We start from the raw sequence: 17,966 nt of genomic DNA on the forward strand, positions 1-17,966 counted from the left end.
ACCCTATAAGCATGCCAACTTATATAACGTGACGGACACTGAACTGTTAGTATTTTGCAAAAGCGAAGTTACATTAATCCTGTCATTAAGAAACAGTCAGTGTAGAGTGAGGAAGGATAATAATTGCTTATAAATGCCATGTGCATCATTCTTGTCAGCTTTCATGAATGAAATCAAAGATGTTTGTGATGTACTACATAATGTAATGCTTTCTCACCTACAGTAAAGTTGTTCCATTGATGATCCACAAGTCTGATGGGAGCACTACTAATGAAATAGTAACAGCGCTGGTGACAAGACTGAAAAGTGCCTTTGATTCTGCAAAAGCTCACAGAAATGCCAGACTTCAAGAGACAGTCATGCTCACCATTGGACAATTAGGCAGGTACGAAACACTTTCCACATTGTTAGTTAGGCAATAAGCAAGTTTAAACATAGCCTAACCAGGCATGTTACTGTAGTTCAGATGCTTTCATCTTAGTTCATACTCAGTTTGAGATTTCAGCAAATTACAAAGTGAAGTTCAGAACAATTTTCATAGAATTTTTATAATGCACCAGTGTTTCAGCCAGCGTGCGGCATTGCGACATTTGACGCAATTTGTTTTGTTTTGTCCCGATAAAATAACCGTTGTGGGTCACCATGACGCAATCTGAGTAGGCCATATTTTAGTGGCTATTGAATTTTTAGACAGTGCCTCTTGGACAGAAAACTACAGCTAACAATAAAATGTTGTGAGATGTTGAAACAGTTTACCCTCCTTCCTACAAAGTTGCAATGTATTGAAACAGTTTACTCTCCTTTCTACAAAGTTACAAATTCCCTGGTACGTAAAACAAACATTATTGCTGTTCGATACTACAATACATCACGGATGTACAACGTCCATGAATGAATACACTGAGGCTTGGTTTTGCCTTGGTGAGTGCCACGTACCGGTCGTCCTAGAGTTCAAGTTTTACCTACATTGCTTGCATCAAAATTTGGCCTGTAGCTACTCAGTTTGATAGTAAAAACCATAATTTCTAAGGAAACTTTCACAAACAGAGTCATTGTACAAGTGAAAAGGAGAAAAAATGAGGTTTTCCGAAAGGTCAAATCTGGGTCATCTCACGTGATGTCATGAATGAAGACCCCTTAAGTACACAATTATGGTTCAAAAGAAACCACCTAGAGAGGGCCAATAGGTACAATCTTATGTTAAAAAGAAATTTCTTGGTGACTTCCAATTTAAATGGCATTCAGCTTGACTGTCAGTTTTAAATTATACTTTATTAAGAGTCTTGGCAAAGGGTTATGGTCAACAGTACTTGCAGTAAGCATATTCATTTTCAAATCTTCACATTTGAGAGCTGCAATTTTGCATGGTAACTTAACATCAAAGCAACAATTCAAAAGTAGAGCTATTAAAATTGTCCATTTGGCATATTTCAAACTGCTATAGCCTTCTACAAGTAATGGTGTGATTCTGAATGATTTTAATATTTCTGCAGATTCCACCAGTTTAATGATATAATAGTGAACATCACTATACATTTCTTGATGATATCAAAATATAATAAATGAAAATATTTCTGGGCTAAAATGTTATCATAATCTTTGAAACAATGATTACTCTAAAACATTGGGAAATTAAATGAACAATATCATTGTGTATTGTTTTACAGGATTTGGGTTTGGCCAAACCCTTTTTGTCTCAAGAAAAATACTTATGCTTAAGATGCTATTGAGCCTGCTTGATCACAACTATGACACAACACAAGCGCCTTAAACACCACAATAATTGTATCTACATTGCCACTATGCTACCCAAGGCTTTCTTCTGCATAGAAAATTTTTATCTGTGTGGCTCACAAAATTTTCGTCATGACTTAAAAACTGCATAAATTTGCCACATTAGGAGCTTGTAGCTTAATTGTATTAAGTTGTCATTCTGTGAACACTGACTGAATGCTACAGAAATATTCTGTATCTGTGGTAATATACACTTCACATTGCTACCTGATTTTTAGAATTGCCACCTAATTTTATTTTTACCACCAGAAATGAAAAAATATTTCTATTACTTTAATGTCATAAAAACACAGATAATTAATGCAATACAAACTGAACAAAAATTTCTTTAATGTAAAATACAAAACATCTTGATTTGAAAAATTAAGAACTCCTGAATACCAAGAAAGTTGTTGCCACAATTGAGATCATAAACTGCCTAAAATTTGTTCAAAATAGCTACAAGATTTTTGATTTGGCTAATGAGTTGGTTAATCATCTTGGTGACTTAGGGGGAGTCCTACAGTTTATGTGCATACCATGTGGTAGCAGTAAACTTAATGATACTGCAACTTTCATGTTGGCACAATTTTGCACAACACCATTGGCCTAATATATATACATACCGTTAATGCACTCACCTGACTTGCCTATTGAACACCAAATATAGTACACGGTCATGATGACACATAATGACACTGTACTGTGCTGTTTTATTGAAATACATTTCATGTCCCCCAAAAATTTAATTTGTCCCCCATTCAGGCCTACTATGGGTCACTGTGTCCCCATGCTAGCAAAAGCTGGCTGAAACACTGATGCACATTCTGTAGATATGTATGCTATGTCTACTAGTAAAAAATAGTGAATAACTTTAATCTAGTACTGGTAGTCATGTCTCAGTCTGACTTGCAACCTGTGTATTTGCTGTCATCCACAGAGTTGCACAGGGGGAACTGTTACTGGTTGTCATCATATGTCTGTTGGACAGCATGATAGATCAACACAGGATTGTCACAGCAGCTGCTTACACTGAGGTTAGAAATATCCAATGTCTTTACATCAAGACCTAATATTCACTGAAAAAAGTGCAGTGGTCAACCATACAAGAAACATCAGGGGGGCAAACTGCATGATATTGCGATGCATTATGGGTAAAAAGTTGACTTCTCACATCAGCAGGAGTTTGCATATAGTGATCTCATAAATAACTCTAACACAAATGTAATTGCTTTCATGGCAAAAAGTTCTGCATTCATGAAACTAGCTGAATTCATTCATCATTCTACCTTTTTTAGCCATTTCTGGCACTAAATTCCCATATTACCTAAACCTTTGCTTTTGCTTCTGTAATATTATGTGAGTATAATGTGTTTTACCTGTAGAAATCTGCCATATTGAAAACATGGTTGACTGTCTTGGATTTTTATGACCCGCTTTGGTGGCAAACTTGTATTTAGAAATGGTACAAGTTTCCAAACCATTTGCTTATGAACCCAAACCTTAGCAAAACACTGCGACCAATCTTTATTCTAAATATTTATTCCAAGCTTGAGGTCAATGTACCCATAGTTTCTAATATGCTGGCATGCCTTGATAATACATGTATTATGGTGGTATTCCCTGACTTGCGTCTTTCACAGCTCCAGTCTGTGGCTGGTTTCAAAGAGATGAAGTTAGCAGATCTGTTCAACCTTTACAAACACCAAATCTGTAAGTTTGTTGTGGACAACTTGCATGAATCGGCCTCATCCGGCAACAAAGACATGATGGCTGTCATCGCTGAAGTCAGTAAAGTCTTTGAGTTCAGAAGCAAAGCAGTATTCCTCTCGGTAAGTTTTGTCCTATTTTTTTTACAATTCAATCTGTTTGAATTTAAATGTAGAGTTTTACAAATGTGATGGATATAGACAGATAGCCAACAACATTCAACACAGCCAGACTGCAAGGAATATAGTGACACATGAACAATTTAAATTTATTCAATGATATGTATGTATTTATTTATTTGTAATAATTCAAATTCCTCAAATCTACAGAGTTTGCAGATCACTATTCTAGCATAATAGTAATAAAAAAATTTCTTAACAACTTTTTGGGGGACACCTTGTGGTCGATCAATATCAGTTTTCATTGATGGACCCAATCACTGAATCAGAATACTTCATCTTCACAAATTCTATAAAATTGCACAATTTTTCTTTGTTTCAGAGCACCTTGAAGTTCACATTGCCGTATTTGGTAAGCAAAGCTACCACTTCAGTATCAGCAATTCTGAAACTGATTGCCAAAACACTGGACACAGTAAGTGGCTCCTTATTTGTTCAATCCGTGTTGTGTGGTAGATCTATACAGTAAGCATATCTGACCATAGGTGCACATTACAATGCTACAGGTTTAGTGTGGTTTACAAGTTTATCATGGTTTACAACAGCAGTGTGGTTCAGGCACCAAATTATGAAATGCAAATGTTATTGTCTCTATCTTGGTTGTTGTTATTTACACCTATCATCATGTATCACTGATTACAAAGTGAGCTTCTTTCCTAGTGCAAGTGATTTCTGAAAGAAGAAAATGCAAGTTTGATGTAGTACGCATTGAGATGAAACCAATGAGTTCGTATGGTATTGGAATGCTGGTACATATTGACTCATTCTCAGATAGTCACCATGGATGATGACTTGTACCAAAACACTTAAATTCCTTGAAGCTTAACAAATCTGTACATTCTTTCTTTACCCAGGATTTCAGACAGATGCTTGTCGAAAACTTTCGATTCATCTTTTCGTATCTGGTCAGAATGTGCAACGAAGACAACTTGACCAAGGCTCTCACTTATGTCCAGGTATGCGTGGTCTGAAAATGAGTCATGTTTCATTCAAACTGAAACCGCAGAACTGAAAATGCTGCAGATCACCTCACTGCTGTACTGATTTTATCATTGCAAATTTCTTGAAAGCAGCGTTCAAATAATTCAATTTACTGTACTGAACACGCATTTTGTGACACATGTGAGACGTATTAAATTTGCCCTTCACCACCTTTAAATTCTAAGTTTTAATGATGAGAATGGCGTCCCTATGATAAACATCATCTTCTTTATTTCTGGCCCAGCTTTAAATACTGTAATGTATTTCACCTCTATATCCAAGCAAACCAAAGGAAACAGTAGGGTCGACCAAACCATCATAGCTACAATTGTAATAAAGTTGACATTTCTTCAAGAAAATGTTCACAATGTTTCCTAATGTTTGAAATCTTCTAAACATTTTTTTGTTCAGTGTTAACATGCAAAATATCACAATGTGTCAGTTGTTATCCTCGAGTTAACCATACTCATCTGTTTACAGTGCAAGCAATAATTTACAAAATTTCAAGCAACTCTCTCATCTCACAATGATAACAAATTAATATGGCTACAATGAAATTTATTAATTACCAATAGGTTATTGTGTCATATATGAACTGTCTTCAAGTATAATTGATACTAAGTCTTCAAGTGAAATTTGAGAAAATGTAAGGTATTACATGTGTGTGTGTGTGTATGTGTATATGTGTATATATATATATATATATATATATATATATATCTATATATATATATATATATATATATATATTATATATGTGTATATATATATATATATATATATATATATATAATGAATATCTGTTCCTTTCTAACTTCACAGTCTCAAACTGAAATAGAATTGAGCAGTCTGTTGCGTAGTGACTATCAGAACCTTCACAATGAACTTCTGCTGTACATCAGTGTCAGCTACCAGCAAGTATTCAACGGTTTAGCCATGTTAGCTTCTCAGGATGAGAGTGGAGCCAGGAATATTACCACACCTGAAGCTATGTCAGACTTTCTACAGCCAAGACTACTGGGCATTCTGGCATTCTTTGATAATCAGTTACAGACTTCTAGCATTGGAATTGAAGAAAAGAAACTGGCTAGTGTTGTATTGCACTCACATTTGTTATTTTTGATCAGTTTTTCGTAAAGTGTAAGGGGATTAGGTGATAGAAACTGCAGACAATACAGGAGGTTTTCTTACTGTGCTTCTTCAGAAATAATCACCCAATCTCTGAATTCAAACAACCTGAACGTCATTTTAGCTATTATTTTTCCTGGTTGAAAAACATGTGCTAAAGGCATGTGTCCGGCGTCAGATTTTCCTGCCAGGAAATTTACTTACTATATTACAATTTCAATGAAAACATAAGGCCTCCATAATCCTCTTACAGACTAGAACAAACTTGATCCCTGGGATTGAATCCCCTACCTTTAATTAGTCCCGAATGTCAGTAGAGCAGAATTTACATTCATGATACTCAGTGAAAAGCAAATTGGATAGAGTGTGTAAATATTTGTATTGAGGAAAAAGATTTACGCTCCAGACAATTTAACAGTTTTAATACCACAAGAAGAAACTGATTTCACATCTGATCATGAATTGGTCATATAAAATAAACAGAACTAGAGTTTTAGAAAAGTTATATGAAATTATTAAAGGTGCAAAATTATAGCAGATACAAATATTGGAATTTATCCATGATATAGAAAAGCTCTGCATCATCCCTAATTCTTACAATGTCACCTTTTTTTCAGGCCTTGAAGAGTCTGGTCTCTGTCATGAAACTGATGGGCCCAAGACACATCACAGCTGTTAGAGTCAAGGTCATGACGACCTTGAAGATTGGCCTCAGATACAAAGACATAGAATTCTCTGAGCTCAACTGTATTGCATGGGACTGTCTGGTTCATAGGTTTGTTTAGCTTTTGATGTCCATGCAGTTCATCATCTGGCTATGCTTGTGCACTAATAGACCAATCTCCATTTAGAATTTGACCCTCACAGGCCTAAATCCTAATATATAGGCGTAATTCAGGTATGTTACCAGAGAGTCAGGCCTGAAGGGTTTACCTGTGCCATCAACAACAAAAGGGTTTTTCTAAAATCCAGTGAAAAGACTAACACTGGAATAATTGTAGATTCACATAAAAAGTGTCTCACCATTGAACACTGCATAAATGTCTCAGTTACAAGAAAACGAAAACTCTCAGTCAACAACAAAATTGCAATGCATCATTGTCCAAATTGTATTCTTATTTTTAAGTGTTTATTACATGGAGCAAATAAATGATGTTGCGAATAGATGCAGATTGTGGCAGAATTGATTTTTTTCAAAGTGTACATCTGTCTAGAGGACATCAGTTCATTCATCACCTTAATGACTGGCCATGCTTGTGCAACTCTGCTCTGTTCAACAGTGTTGAGCTGTCTTCACTGGGACCAATGCTGAGTCAAATCATTGTGACTCTCCTACCACTTCTTCATCAACTACCAGAGAAAGTTGCCGAGATCTATCGATATCTTATTGTGGAAAATAGGTAGGTACCGGTACATTTTGGGAGGATGCGGTTTTGTCTTTGATTGAAAGGCGGGGAAAAAAATCATAACTTGTTCATTATCTTTAAGTGCTAGTTGTCTTCTTTGGATCTTCATGCAACATTCATGAACTCAACACAGGGCAACTTTGCAATTTTCAATTTCATCTAGCCTTCTTCTAATCTTACATCTTAGCAAATTGAAACAAAATCATGGATATTTGTGTAGATTTTCATGAAGAATGTGATAATATATTATGTTTGTGGCAAGTTTGTCCACTTTGTGCCCATTACCTTTCAAAGAAACTGCATTATCATGTATGCAGTGTTGTTTGTACCGTTTGGTGTAACTGCCTTCACCTTATATTATATTATACTGAATTTCCATTAACTTTCAGAGAGGCACTGCAGGAACACTTCCATGAAATTTACTTCATTCCGGACATTCCGGAACTGGCTGGAGTCAATGCTGTGCTGCAGGAATACAAGGAAGACTCTGCATCCGGTGACCTGTGTACACATTTGAAGAGAGCTATACAGCATGTCAGTCATGAAAGTCTAGATGTCAGAATCTATGCCTTGGAGAAACTCAAACATCTGTTGCACAACAACCAGGTTTGGAAATTAAGACCATCTGTTGTAGCATCAAAAGTTGCTAGCAATCCCTGTAGTTACATTTCTCCAGCTTGGAGCATTTAGGTGCATCAATGAAGAACAACATTAAAAAGGATGTTCTCACAGCTTATTTCCATGTACAAACAGGCAAAACCACACAAGAGTGTACACAAGAGTGTCTCACAAGTAGTTTATATTCAATGTGAAAGTATACATGCTGAGATGCCTTACACTGTTGTGGTAAAGCATAGAGAGACTGGCTCTGTAGCACATTAGTGTCAGTCCATTTGGTTAACAGGGTTTTTGTCAAATTAAGTATAATACTCAATCAGATATCTTTTTAACCATCTTGAGGTAGAAATTATTAGATTGCTGATGTATGTTGCTGTCATTTTTTGACAGGCGGCCTTGCATGAGTTGATCCTTGCCAATGAGAATGTACATCCTGTGGTATCCCAGCTTGCATCTGTGGTATGTATGTTAGTTGATTCGTATACCTTACTAGATTTTCCATGAAGGGGGAACTCTGATAAATATTAAAGGAGTTCCCATCTGTCAAAGCAATCATATTGGGGACAACAAAAATAGTACTAGGATTCTCAAACTGTTTACTTGTCTTTTCAAACATAGCAATAATACTGCATGCACTCATTTCAGTTACAGAATCAAAGCTGAACTCATGACATCATCAATTTGCTGTTGTGTGATTTTTACTGTTCAGTGACTTCTTTGGTCAGAATTCTTGTTTGTACATACATAGCTCAACATAATGATCATTTTAATCTCAACTGTGTTATCTTGTGAGTAGCTACTTGGTGGTTGTCGTGAGCCTGACCCTGTTGCCAGGAACATGTTTGGTGAATGTTTGGGTGAACTAGGAGCCATTGAACCAGACAGACTGGATTTCACTACAAACAGTAAGAATGAAGACATCAACAAGTTTCAGGTATTTACCCATATGAAGTTTGTGAGATAAAATGTAGAAACAAGGAAGTTTTTTGATAAAATGCACTTGTAGCATGTTTACAATTTTCTGTAGCTTCATATGTAAATGACAAACTTTGATGGGTCTTATCACTTTCTCCATTTCTTATAATTTTGTTGGTATCTTTTCCTGTAATGTTAAACTTAAATGTTGTAAAATTGGATTGACATGGATGCTAAGTAAATGCATACTTTGTATACCTCACTGGAAACTTTGTTCTTACACTGTTGTATATATTTTGAAATCATATCTTTAATCAAGTATTTGTATGTTTGGAGTAAATTGCAAAAGATAGTTGACTGTTTTCTGAAAATTAATGAAAAATTGGTGAAGATGACAGAATCAAATGAAAAAAAATCACAATTAGATAGTCTATGTCACAGGAGGAAATGCCAATCACAGTGTTTCTCTGACCACAGGCCACAGTAGAAGACACCAACTTTGCCTATGACTTGATCACTGAATTAGCCAGAGCTTTCCTAGCAGCTGCTGATCCCAGAGTTCAAGATTGCTCTGCATATGCAATGCAGGAAATACTACAGCTGTATGACTGCCAAGAAAGCAAGAGAGACAAGTAAGGGTTCATTGTCCTGAATTTCAAAATAACTTCATTATTTTAAAATTGGCCACGTTGTCATCTGATGTCAGTGTGACTTGGACATAGATATAATGTGTCATGTGATTAGCAGTAGCATTAGTAGTACTTGCAATAGCTGGTTTATCGTACTTGCTTGCTTGATGTCCAGCTGCTTGTATATCTGTTGCTTGTATGCTGCTTGATGTTTTTACAATATTATCATATCGTTTGTCTCTCAGGAAACAAGTGCAACCCTAGCTTTCTCTACAATCTGCTGCCATGTTGCTAGCTTGTATCACATTTAAATATTACCTTAATTTCAGTTGATGATAATTTGCAATAATTTATCTTGATTATTAATAACGTATCTAAATTTCATTTTTTGATACTAAGTACAGCTGACTGACGTGACGTGTTTCTGTATTCATCTAACATATGATAATTTTTCAGTGCTGGACGTAGGTTATGGAGAAGATTTCCTGAACCCACTCAAGAAATATTGAAACCTCATCTTCACACAAGGTACAGTACCTTTGGCTGGCCTGTGGAACGTTATACTCCGTATGAAGTACTTTTAAAATGTCTTTAACTGAAGAGGTTTGTTTCAGGATTGCCATGACGAGCCTCATAATGATCTTAACCTTTTGAGTGCTGTAATTTTTCCCACCAAAATTTTACCAATTAATATGAATTTTTTTGTAATTGTTTTGATAATTTTGGATCAAACGGACGTTGCGTTTTGTTGGCTACAGTTTTTTATCAAAATTTAGGCAAAAATCTGAAAAATTTGACGGGAGTATATTTTATAAAGGTGACAAAAATTGACTTTGGCGCTCTCAAAGAGTTAATGCTCTCCTGAAGTGGAACCGTTCAGTCACGACATTTGCAGTTGCATCCTTCAGGATCCTGTATCTTCAATGCTTGTCATTGCTAATCTAACATCAGTTTGACAGTGTTTGACTTAGAATTATCATGCATTCCACTTATAGTGGGTTTGCTTCATGAGAACATTTGAATTTTTGAGTATTAAAGATGTTTAAATGGTGGATGTGCTAGATTACTACTGGACAAGATGTGAAAATTACTCCCATGTTGATATAATCTGGTATTTAGCTCATGCACAAAAAATTCTAACCTTGCAACATTAATGGAGAACGTGCATATTGTCTTAGGAAGGATTGATAAAAAATGGCAGATAATGAGATATTATATTTCTTATAATGTCACCAAGAGATGCTATTTTGACCGTATTTCTCAACCCTTTTGACATGAAAACTTGATCTGAAGAATAAAAATGCTCTTTAATCTTTCTGTAGGTATGTACCAGCTGCAATGTCCAACTGGTCAAGTTTGATCAAACCTGTGTACAGAAGTAAGAAAGGAAAAACATTCAAAGACTGGGTCTGTACATGGACAGGGTATCTCTTAACAAAGGTGAGATGGTACATTCAAAGTATGGCACTGACATAAATTGTTTCTCGGGTAGCTTTAGACTGTTATTGACAAGGAAACTTTGAACAATTTTTTCAATCTGTTCTGCCCTTCAAGTTAAACTAGCCTCTGTAAAACTGTACCTCAACAAAGTATGGTTAACCATGCAGCAATGGCTTAATCATTTCTGTCTAAAAATTATCTTTGGTGTCTATACTTGATGGAAATATTCACTTCTGTTCTCATATGAGTTGGAACAATTGGCTCATGACTTACTCTGCTAGGGTGCATAGGTGGGAAGATAAGGCACTTAGGTTAATGAAAATTTATAATATGTTGACTGCAAACAGCGTCTGTAACATATCTATGTGTATTTTTCACTGGCAGATAAGGCAAGAGAAAGCATCCAGGGTGTTTAGAGCTTGCAGTAACATCATCAAACACGATACACAGACTGCTTTATTCTTATTACCACATATTGTAATCTATGCTCTGTTAGATGGTTCTGAAGACGAGAACATGGAGGTAAGGGAAAAATTCAGCTCACTTTTCCTAATCACTTCCAGATAGTCATTTCATGATCATTTAAAGCACTACCAGAGTATTGCCCCATCTGCACTGGGTATGCTCATTAGGGTGTCACAGTGATATGATTAGGGTTGTGAAGCCATCACAGTATGTGAAGACACTTAATTTGGTCTCCGATATGATTTACAGCCATCGGAGGAAAGCAGATGAAAAATCAAATGTAATCACTGAGGTTATAAAAAGTTGCTTAGATTCTGGTTGTGGTTGAGTTGTATACTGGGAATAAATAGATTTGATTTTACATTTGTTCTTGTCTCTGAATGTTAAGTTAAGCATCAGAGAAATGGACAAGAATTTTATGTTATAGCCCAAATGAAATCCCTTAAAAAGTAGAATGATTTTCATCATCAAAAGGCTCATATTATATATTTAAATCAATGTTATGCAGTGTCTCAATTATTTATGCATAATTTTCTGTGGTTATTGGGTTTCCCATATAAGCATCTAATTTGAGCTCTTTTAAACCCCACATTGTCAAATTGAAAATAGTTCGGGTTAACTTTCAGTCAAATGATGACTATGCAGCCCAGAACATCAACCAGTCACCATTAAGCAATAAAGCACATCCAGCAACAGTATACCACAAGATTTTGACCAGTTCATGACATGTATGCACGAGCGATAGCGAGTGCATATATGATGTGAACTGGTTGAAACAGAGTGGTGTACTGTCACTGGGTGTGATTTATTGCTATTATATCATAACAATGTACTTAATTTCTGGCATTGAATGTCAAAAGGGTTTTTGCTCGAGCCGAGAGCTGGCAGGTGTGCCAGCCATGGTATATCCCAAATATACCACGGTTCTTGTCATGTCTCGACCATCAGTATACTGGTATGATATAATATGGGAGGCGCAACATTCAATATACAAGGCATGTAATACTGTAACTGCAATTGTTGTCAATTAGGCCTTGAAAAGTATCTCTTGGTTAATTTGTCACCTGATTCCTGAGTTCATTACTAAATAACGGCATTTCTACACTCAGATTTGCAACGAAATCCTGGCTGTGCTGACCCATGCAGAGAAGTTAGATGAGCAACAAGAAGGTGATTTCTGTCATATGAGTGCACAGACTGTGTTCTCCATCCTGGATCATCTGACTCAATGGAGCAGACATAGATTACACACCCTTGCCTTTGGTAAAGTAAAGAAGAGATCCAGTTATCAAGACTACCATGGTCAGTCCAATAACATTATTTTAATTTTACCCCTATTCCCGCCAGGAAGTATCACTTCTCCATCTGTCAAGTCCATAACAAGTGGTATTTAACCAAAACCATAAAAAAAATTATGTGTTTTTCCCACAGGGCTTGGTCAGTTATAGCAGCTTCAGTCCTTAAAAATCATGTATACAGTATCTTGTTTCAGGGGTCTTCAACTGTCCAATATTTTGTTAAAACAAACCATTTGGAACATTTGCTTCTGCTAGTTTTGATCAATTTGATCTGATGTTGACATATGCAATTGTAAAGGATAAGGATTTATGGGCCATTAGTGTCCATAAAAGTTGAAAAGTGGATATTATTACAGGGTTCTCAAAAATTTTTGAAGTAGGCGGAAAATTCAGAAAAGTAGGCGGTTAGCTTCTGTGTGCAACCAGAATCCCTGGGCGGGCGGGAGGAGACAGCTCTGAGCAATTTCATGCATTCTTATACAGTGTATAAAAGGCTATTCCAACATACACACAGGGGGAGGGTTTCCTGTGTGCAAGAAATTTTTAAAATTTGAAGGCATTTTGGAGTAATTTTATGCATTATTGTACTGTACAGAAAGACCATTTCAGCATGAGAGTATTAAGGATTATTTTTAAATTTGAAGACATTTCTGAGCAATTTCATGCATTCTTATACAGTGTATAAAAGGCTATTTCAACATACACAAAGGGGGAGAGGGTTTCAGGGACGGGGTCCCCCGTCCCTGTGTGTGGGCAAGAAATTTTTAAATTTTGAAGACATTTTGGAGTAATTTTATGCATTCTTGTACAGTATTTAAGACCATTTCAGCATACAGAATAATCATTATCATTGCCAATTACAACATGTTTTCATGGGATAAAGTTTTAAAAAGTCAGAAAAATTAAGTTGATATCACTCGGGCCTGTCAACTGCATTCAGTTGACATGGATAATAGCAAAATTTCACCAGACTGTTGTGTAGAATTATGTTTAGCTCATGGCTTGAACAAACATTTTGAAATACATCATAGAATAGGGGTTTTCACAACCCAGAAAACGATCCGCTAGAATCCTGACCAGCCTGGCTGCACAAAGTGTTTTACTGATTTAAATAAACTTGATTGAAGATACAGTAAAATCAAATAGTTTATTCAATTCAATGAAAAATATAGGAACACAATTTCAGTGATTTTAATTCACTGTACTAATTTCACAATAAAACGAATCCGCGAGCTGATTATTGATTTTTTGCTGATGTTGAATATAATTGAAAATGAGAGCTAAATTTCAGTGTTCATGTTTGATAAAACCTCAAACTAACAACACTGAACGCCAGCCTGTACTACACCGTGTGTGAACACAGTACACACAACGCGATATTGGTCGACCTGAAATTTGACACTGTGATCGACGTAGCATTTCAAAAGTACGAAAAGTGAGACCAAGTAATTTTTGTTCATTTAGATTTGATCTAAACCTCCCAAAAACCAACAGACAAAGTCAGAAAATCAAAGTTTTCGAGCGTCGACTTTCTCTTCCGCGATGCACACAACCACGGCCCCTCCACAAAACGCGATGTCGATCGACTTGAGTTGACATCGTGATCGACCATGGATAGATTGACGTGGCGTTTCGAAAGTATGAAAAATGAGACTCAGTAACTTGTGGTCGCTTTAGATTTGATCAAAAACCTACCAAACCCATCAGACTAGCCCTACTCTTACGCAGAAAACCAAAGCTCTCGAGCGTCGACTTTCTTCCGCGTTTGAGCGAACAAGTCGGCTTCATTCGGAAATGGTCGGCTATTCGCGGGCATAACGTAATTGTATGTTAGTCCAATTTTCGGCTATACCTGATGTGAACGTCGGAATAATTCGGGCCGTGATCGGGCGAGCGAGGTTGAGCTCGAGAGCGATTCCCAGTCACGGTGTACAGTACAACACGTTCGCTGATTGCGGTACTACAGTGATAGCAACAAGTTCACCGCGTAAATTGCTAGACTACATATAGCCACATCGGCACTTCTGAAATATTATCTGCGGCTTGCAAGACTACCAAAAAATCTAATTATTGTTATCAAAACCAGAATTTCCGGACCAGAGAGCGAAACAGTGCTGAAAAGTAGCCGGCCAAAATACGAAAGTAGCCGGTCAATTTGGCCGGCATCCGGCTAAAAATGAACACGCTGAAAGTGGATATTATTACATTGTTAAGTCACCTGTCAAATCAGTAAACAAAAAATTTCATAATTTATGTAATTTAAAATGGTCAATATCCATTGTGTGTACCTTGTCACTTTCTACAATCAGCTACTATACTGCTACGGATTTTAAAGTTTTTGATAGGGTTTGTGCTGGTACCAAGAAGGACTGTTCTCTCAGTCCTTTAGAACATCTTACATCACTTATAATGCAGTGATCTTCTTCAATCTATGCTCCCTACCTACATGTATATGCCCATATGGGTTGAAATGTCTACAATAGCATGGTCATAAGACTTCGAAGAAATTGATCATCAGGTTCATATCATTAGTCAAATGTTTCTTTCGGAGTTGGCCCTCTTCTGTGTGTGTGTCACTAGTTATTCTTATATTGGTGTTTGTATGACTTGACACTTTGGTTAGATTCTCTCATTTCTTGACCAAATTAGAGTGTTCGTGTATGGATCTAAATCTGAAAATGAGTGTGGTATGACTTAGGTCTACAGTTAAATAAGAATGAGCTTTCACAGCAACATTGGACAAACTACAACTTCCAAATGTTATTATAGATGATCCAGAATACAGGAAGATAAGGGGTTTCTTGGACAAGATCCCCCAGGATGTTCTTGCAAAGGCATCTTTCAACTGCAAAGCCTACACTAGATCATTGATGCATTTTGAAGCATTCATTACCAGCAAGAAACAAGACATACAGCAACACCTAGGCTTCATGCAGGTAATGATATTTTGTATTGGGTGAATTGCAAATTAAGTCGTTGCTCTGTCATTAATATGCAAAAATAAATATTTGTTTGAAAATGTAGATTATAATTTTGGAAAGTACACAAGTAAGAACGATGAAAATACAACTCAAATGGCAACTACTAAGATAACAATGAACACTACAAATGATATACCCTATATACGGCTCAGACTACTAGCTGCAACAGCCATGCTATGCAACCCTGACAAAATTTGTCAACATTTCAAGCAGCAGTGTCAGATATTGCATGCGTGCAGCTATTTTTAGTAACAAACTGTAAAAGTGAGCAATGTTATTCTAGGGGTTTGAAGTACCTATGTAAATTACATGGTTTGACAAGATACAGGAAATCTTCATCGATGTCTTATATTTCAAAATAGAAATAGTTTCTTGGCACAATGTACCTAAAGTAATGAGATGTTTTTAATCTCATTTGTCTCTTAGGTACATATATTTATATAATGTTTTGAAATGTCTTGCAGAAACTCTATGTAGTAATGGATGAACCAGATGGTGTTGCAGGAGTCTCTGCAATAAGGCAGGAAAATCCAACATTGCATGAGCAAATATTGGAACATGAGAGTATTGGTAAATATTAAACAGTATTTTGAGCTTTTGATAGAATCAAGTAATTTGAGAACCATACAGGTCATACTAATATTAATTGGTGCATGTAAGAATGACTGTATGTTCAAGAGGTTTTCCTAAGTACAATTTATATAAGTCCAGCAAGGAAATTGTATTCAGTCAAGTCTTTTCAGAATACTAGTACATTTGTACTATATTACTAATAATGATGATCCAGAACAACTCATAGTGTACCGTATGAATACCCTTGCATGATTGTTTTGTGATGGAATCCTGCATTTAGCTTCAGAAATACATACTGACACTATCTAATACAGTACACAGAAATACATGTACATACCGCTATATTCTATGAGTATTCATGCAAATGCATTCTGCACCCAGCTCTTAGCTATAGCAGCATTAAAATTGTACAAAAACAAATTTAAGTTCCAACAGAAGGCAGGTGATTTTATATCATCGTTATTGATACAAACTCTAGACATAACTATTTGATGAAAATTCCCATCAAAGCTCTCTTTACAAAGTAGACCAATTGTTGTTTTGCAGGCCAGTTGAGGGATGCTTCAGCTTGCTATGAAAGAGCAATACAGTTAGAATCAAACGATGTGTCCCTTCACCAAGGCTTGTTGAAATCTCTGATGGACCTTGGACAGTTAAGTACAGCATTGGTACTGGTCAATGGAGTCCTTGCAGAGAGGTAACAAAATATCCTAAGTCATCCCTGTACCAAATTTACAGGTGCAGAAAACATAAAATATTGCAGTCAAGATCTTTCTTCATATCGAATTTTATAAACCTTTACAGAAATGCCTATTTGCAATAGTTTGTCTGGAGAGAGAGGCATAAAATTGGCTAAGAATTGTATTCCAACTGATATTTGTATGCAGCATTATTGGTATCTGTGTACAAGTGCATGTTTTGTATATTTCATCCCTCTCTCCAACACAAGTTGTGTAATTATTAATATAATTGGTGTCCATCTTATTGAAGAGCAATATTTCAATATTTGGTACTTTTCATTATCATGATCAGAAAAGTACATACTAACACTAAATCATGCATACAAAGTCATGCATGAATGATATATTTTTAGTTGGTACATACTTATCCATTTTCTTTTGTGTGGGTGGCTGTTGGCTTGCCAGTACTATAAAAACAAAAAAGTCTAAAAATATCATCACAGGATGAAATATAATGTTCCACTGCAAATGCACAATATTTAAAAATAAATTTTTAAAATATTGAATCACAACATTTATATTCATGTTTACTGTATGTCACCATGTTGGACTAAACTAATCTGTGCTGGAGTATCCAATGATGCTATCAAACAATTACCAAAACAAAGAAATCAAAATATGTTTATTACACAGACCAGAGTGGACATCAGATCTCAGTGCCTTCAGAGTGGAAGCCGCTTGGAAACTTGGCCAGTGGGATTCCCTGGAGAATTACGTCAGACTTGAAACCACTACCAGCAATTGGAACATCGGCCTTGGGAAGATATTGCTGGCTGCCAAGAAGAAAGATGAAGAGGAATTCAAAAGACAGTTGAAGATTGTCAGAAGTGAACAGATGGGGCCCCTCTCAGCTGCCAGTATGGAAAATGGTTCCTATCAAAGAGGCTATGAATATATTGTGAGGTAAGATACATACATGTATATTAAGACTGTTTGGATGATATCTCTGAGTTACAAGTGTGTATCATCAGTTACTCTTTAGTGTCTTTAAATGGAAGATGTATTTGATAGAGTTATGCAGATGTTCTGGCCTGATATCTGAAGAATTAAGGTAGAATGTGCCTCAGGGACAGTTATTTGCACTGTCTCTCATTCTTTTACAATTCTTTTTTTATCTACCACTTGTGGGG

At 36.1% G+C, this 17,966-nt stretch overlaps 1 protein-coding gene across 2 annotated transcripts in view; it reads left to right on the forward strand.

The window, feature by feature from the left end:
* LOC139145282 (serine/threonine-protein kinase ATR-like) overlaps positions 1-17,966 on the forward strand; it is a 95,565-nt gene that overhangs the window by 55,059 nt on the left and 22,540 nt on the right. The window contains exons 21-40 of one of the 2 annotated variants that reach the window (XM_070716329.1): positions 224-385; positions 2,714-2,810; positions 3,417-3,605; positions 3,985-4,077; positions 4,517-4,618; positions 5,466-5,729; positions 6,389-6,546; positions 7,052-7,171; positions 7,567-7,783; positions 8,186-8,254; positions 8,592-8,729; positions 9,188-9,342; positions 9,796-9,867; positions 10,662-10,779; positions 11,164-11,301; positions 12,354-12,546; positions 15,312-15,478; positions 15,988-16,093; positions 16,643-16,793; positions 17,470-17,739. In XM_070716329.1, coding sequence (XP_070572430.1) covers positions 224-385; positions 2,714-2,810; positions 3,417-3,605; positions 3,985-4,077; positions 4,517-4,618; positions 5,466-5,729; positions 6,389-6,546; positions 7,052-7,171; positions 7,567-7,783; positions 8,186-8,254; positions 8,592-8,729; positions 9,188-9,342; positions 9,796-9,867; positions 10,662-10,779; positions 11,164-11,301; positions 12,354-12,546; positions 15,312-15,478; positions 15,988-16,093; positions 16,643-16,793; positions 17,470-17,739 — 2,979 coding nt within the window. The remainder of the gene's footprint in view (positions 1-223; positions 386-2,713; positions 2,811-3,416; positions 3,606-3,984; positions 4,078-4,516; positions 4,619-5,465; positions 5,730-6,388; positions 6,547-7,051; positions 7,172-7,566; positions 7,784-8,185; positions 8,255-8,591; positions 8,730-9,187; positions 9,343-9,795; positions 9,868-10,661; positions 10,780-11,163; positions 11,302-12,353; positions 12,547-15,311; positions 15,479-15,987; positions 16,094-16,642; positions 16,794-17,469; positions 17,740-17,966) is intronic. The other variant, XM_070716330.1, reaches the window with a different exon arrangement.

The sequence above is a fragment of the Ptychodera flava genome, chromosome 12 (assembly GCF_041260155.1).
Source record: "Ptychodera flava strain L36383 chromosome 12, AS_Pfla_20210202, whole genome shotgun sequence".
NCBI lineage: Eukaryota > Metazoa > Hemichordata > Enteropneusta > Ptychoderidae > Ptychodera > Ptychodera flava.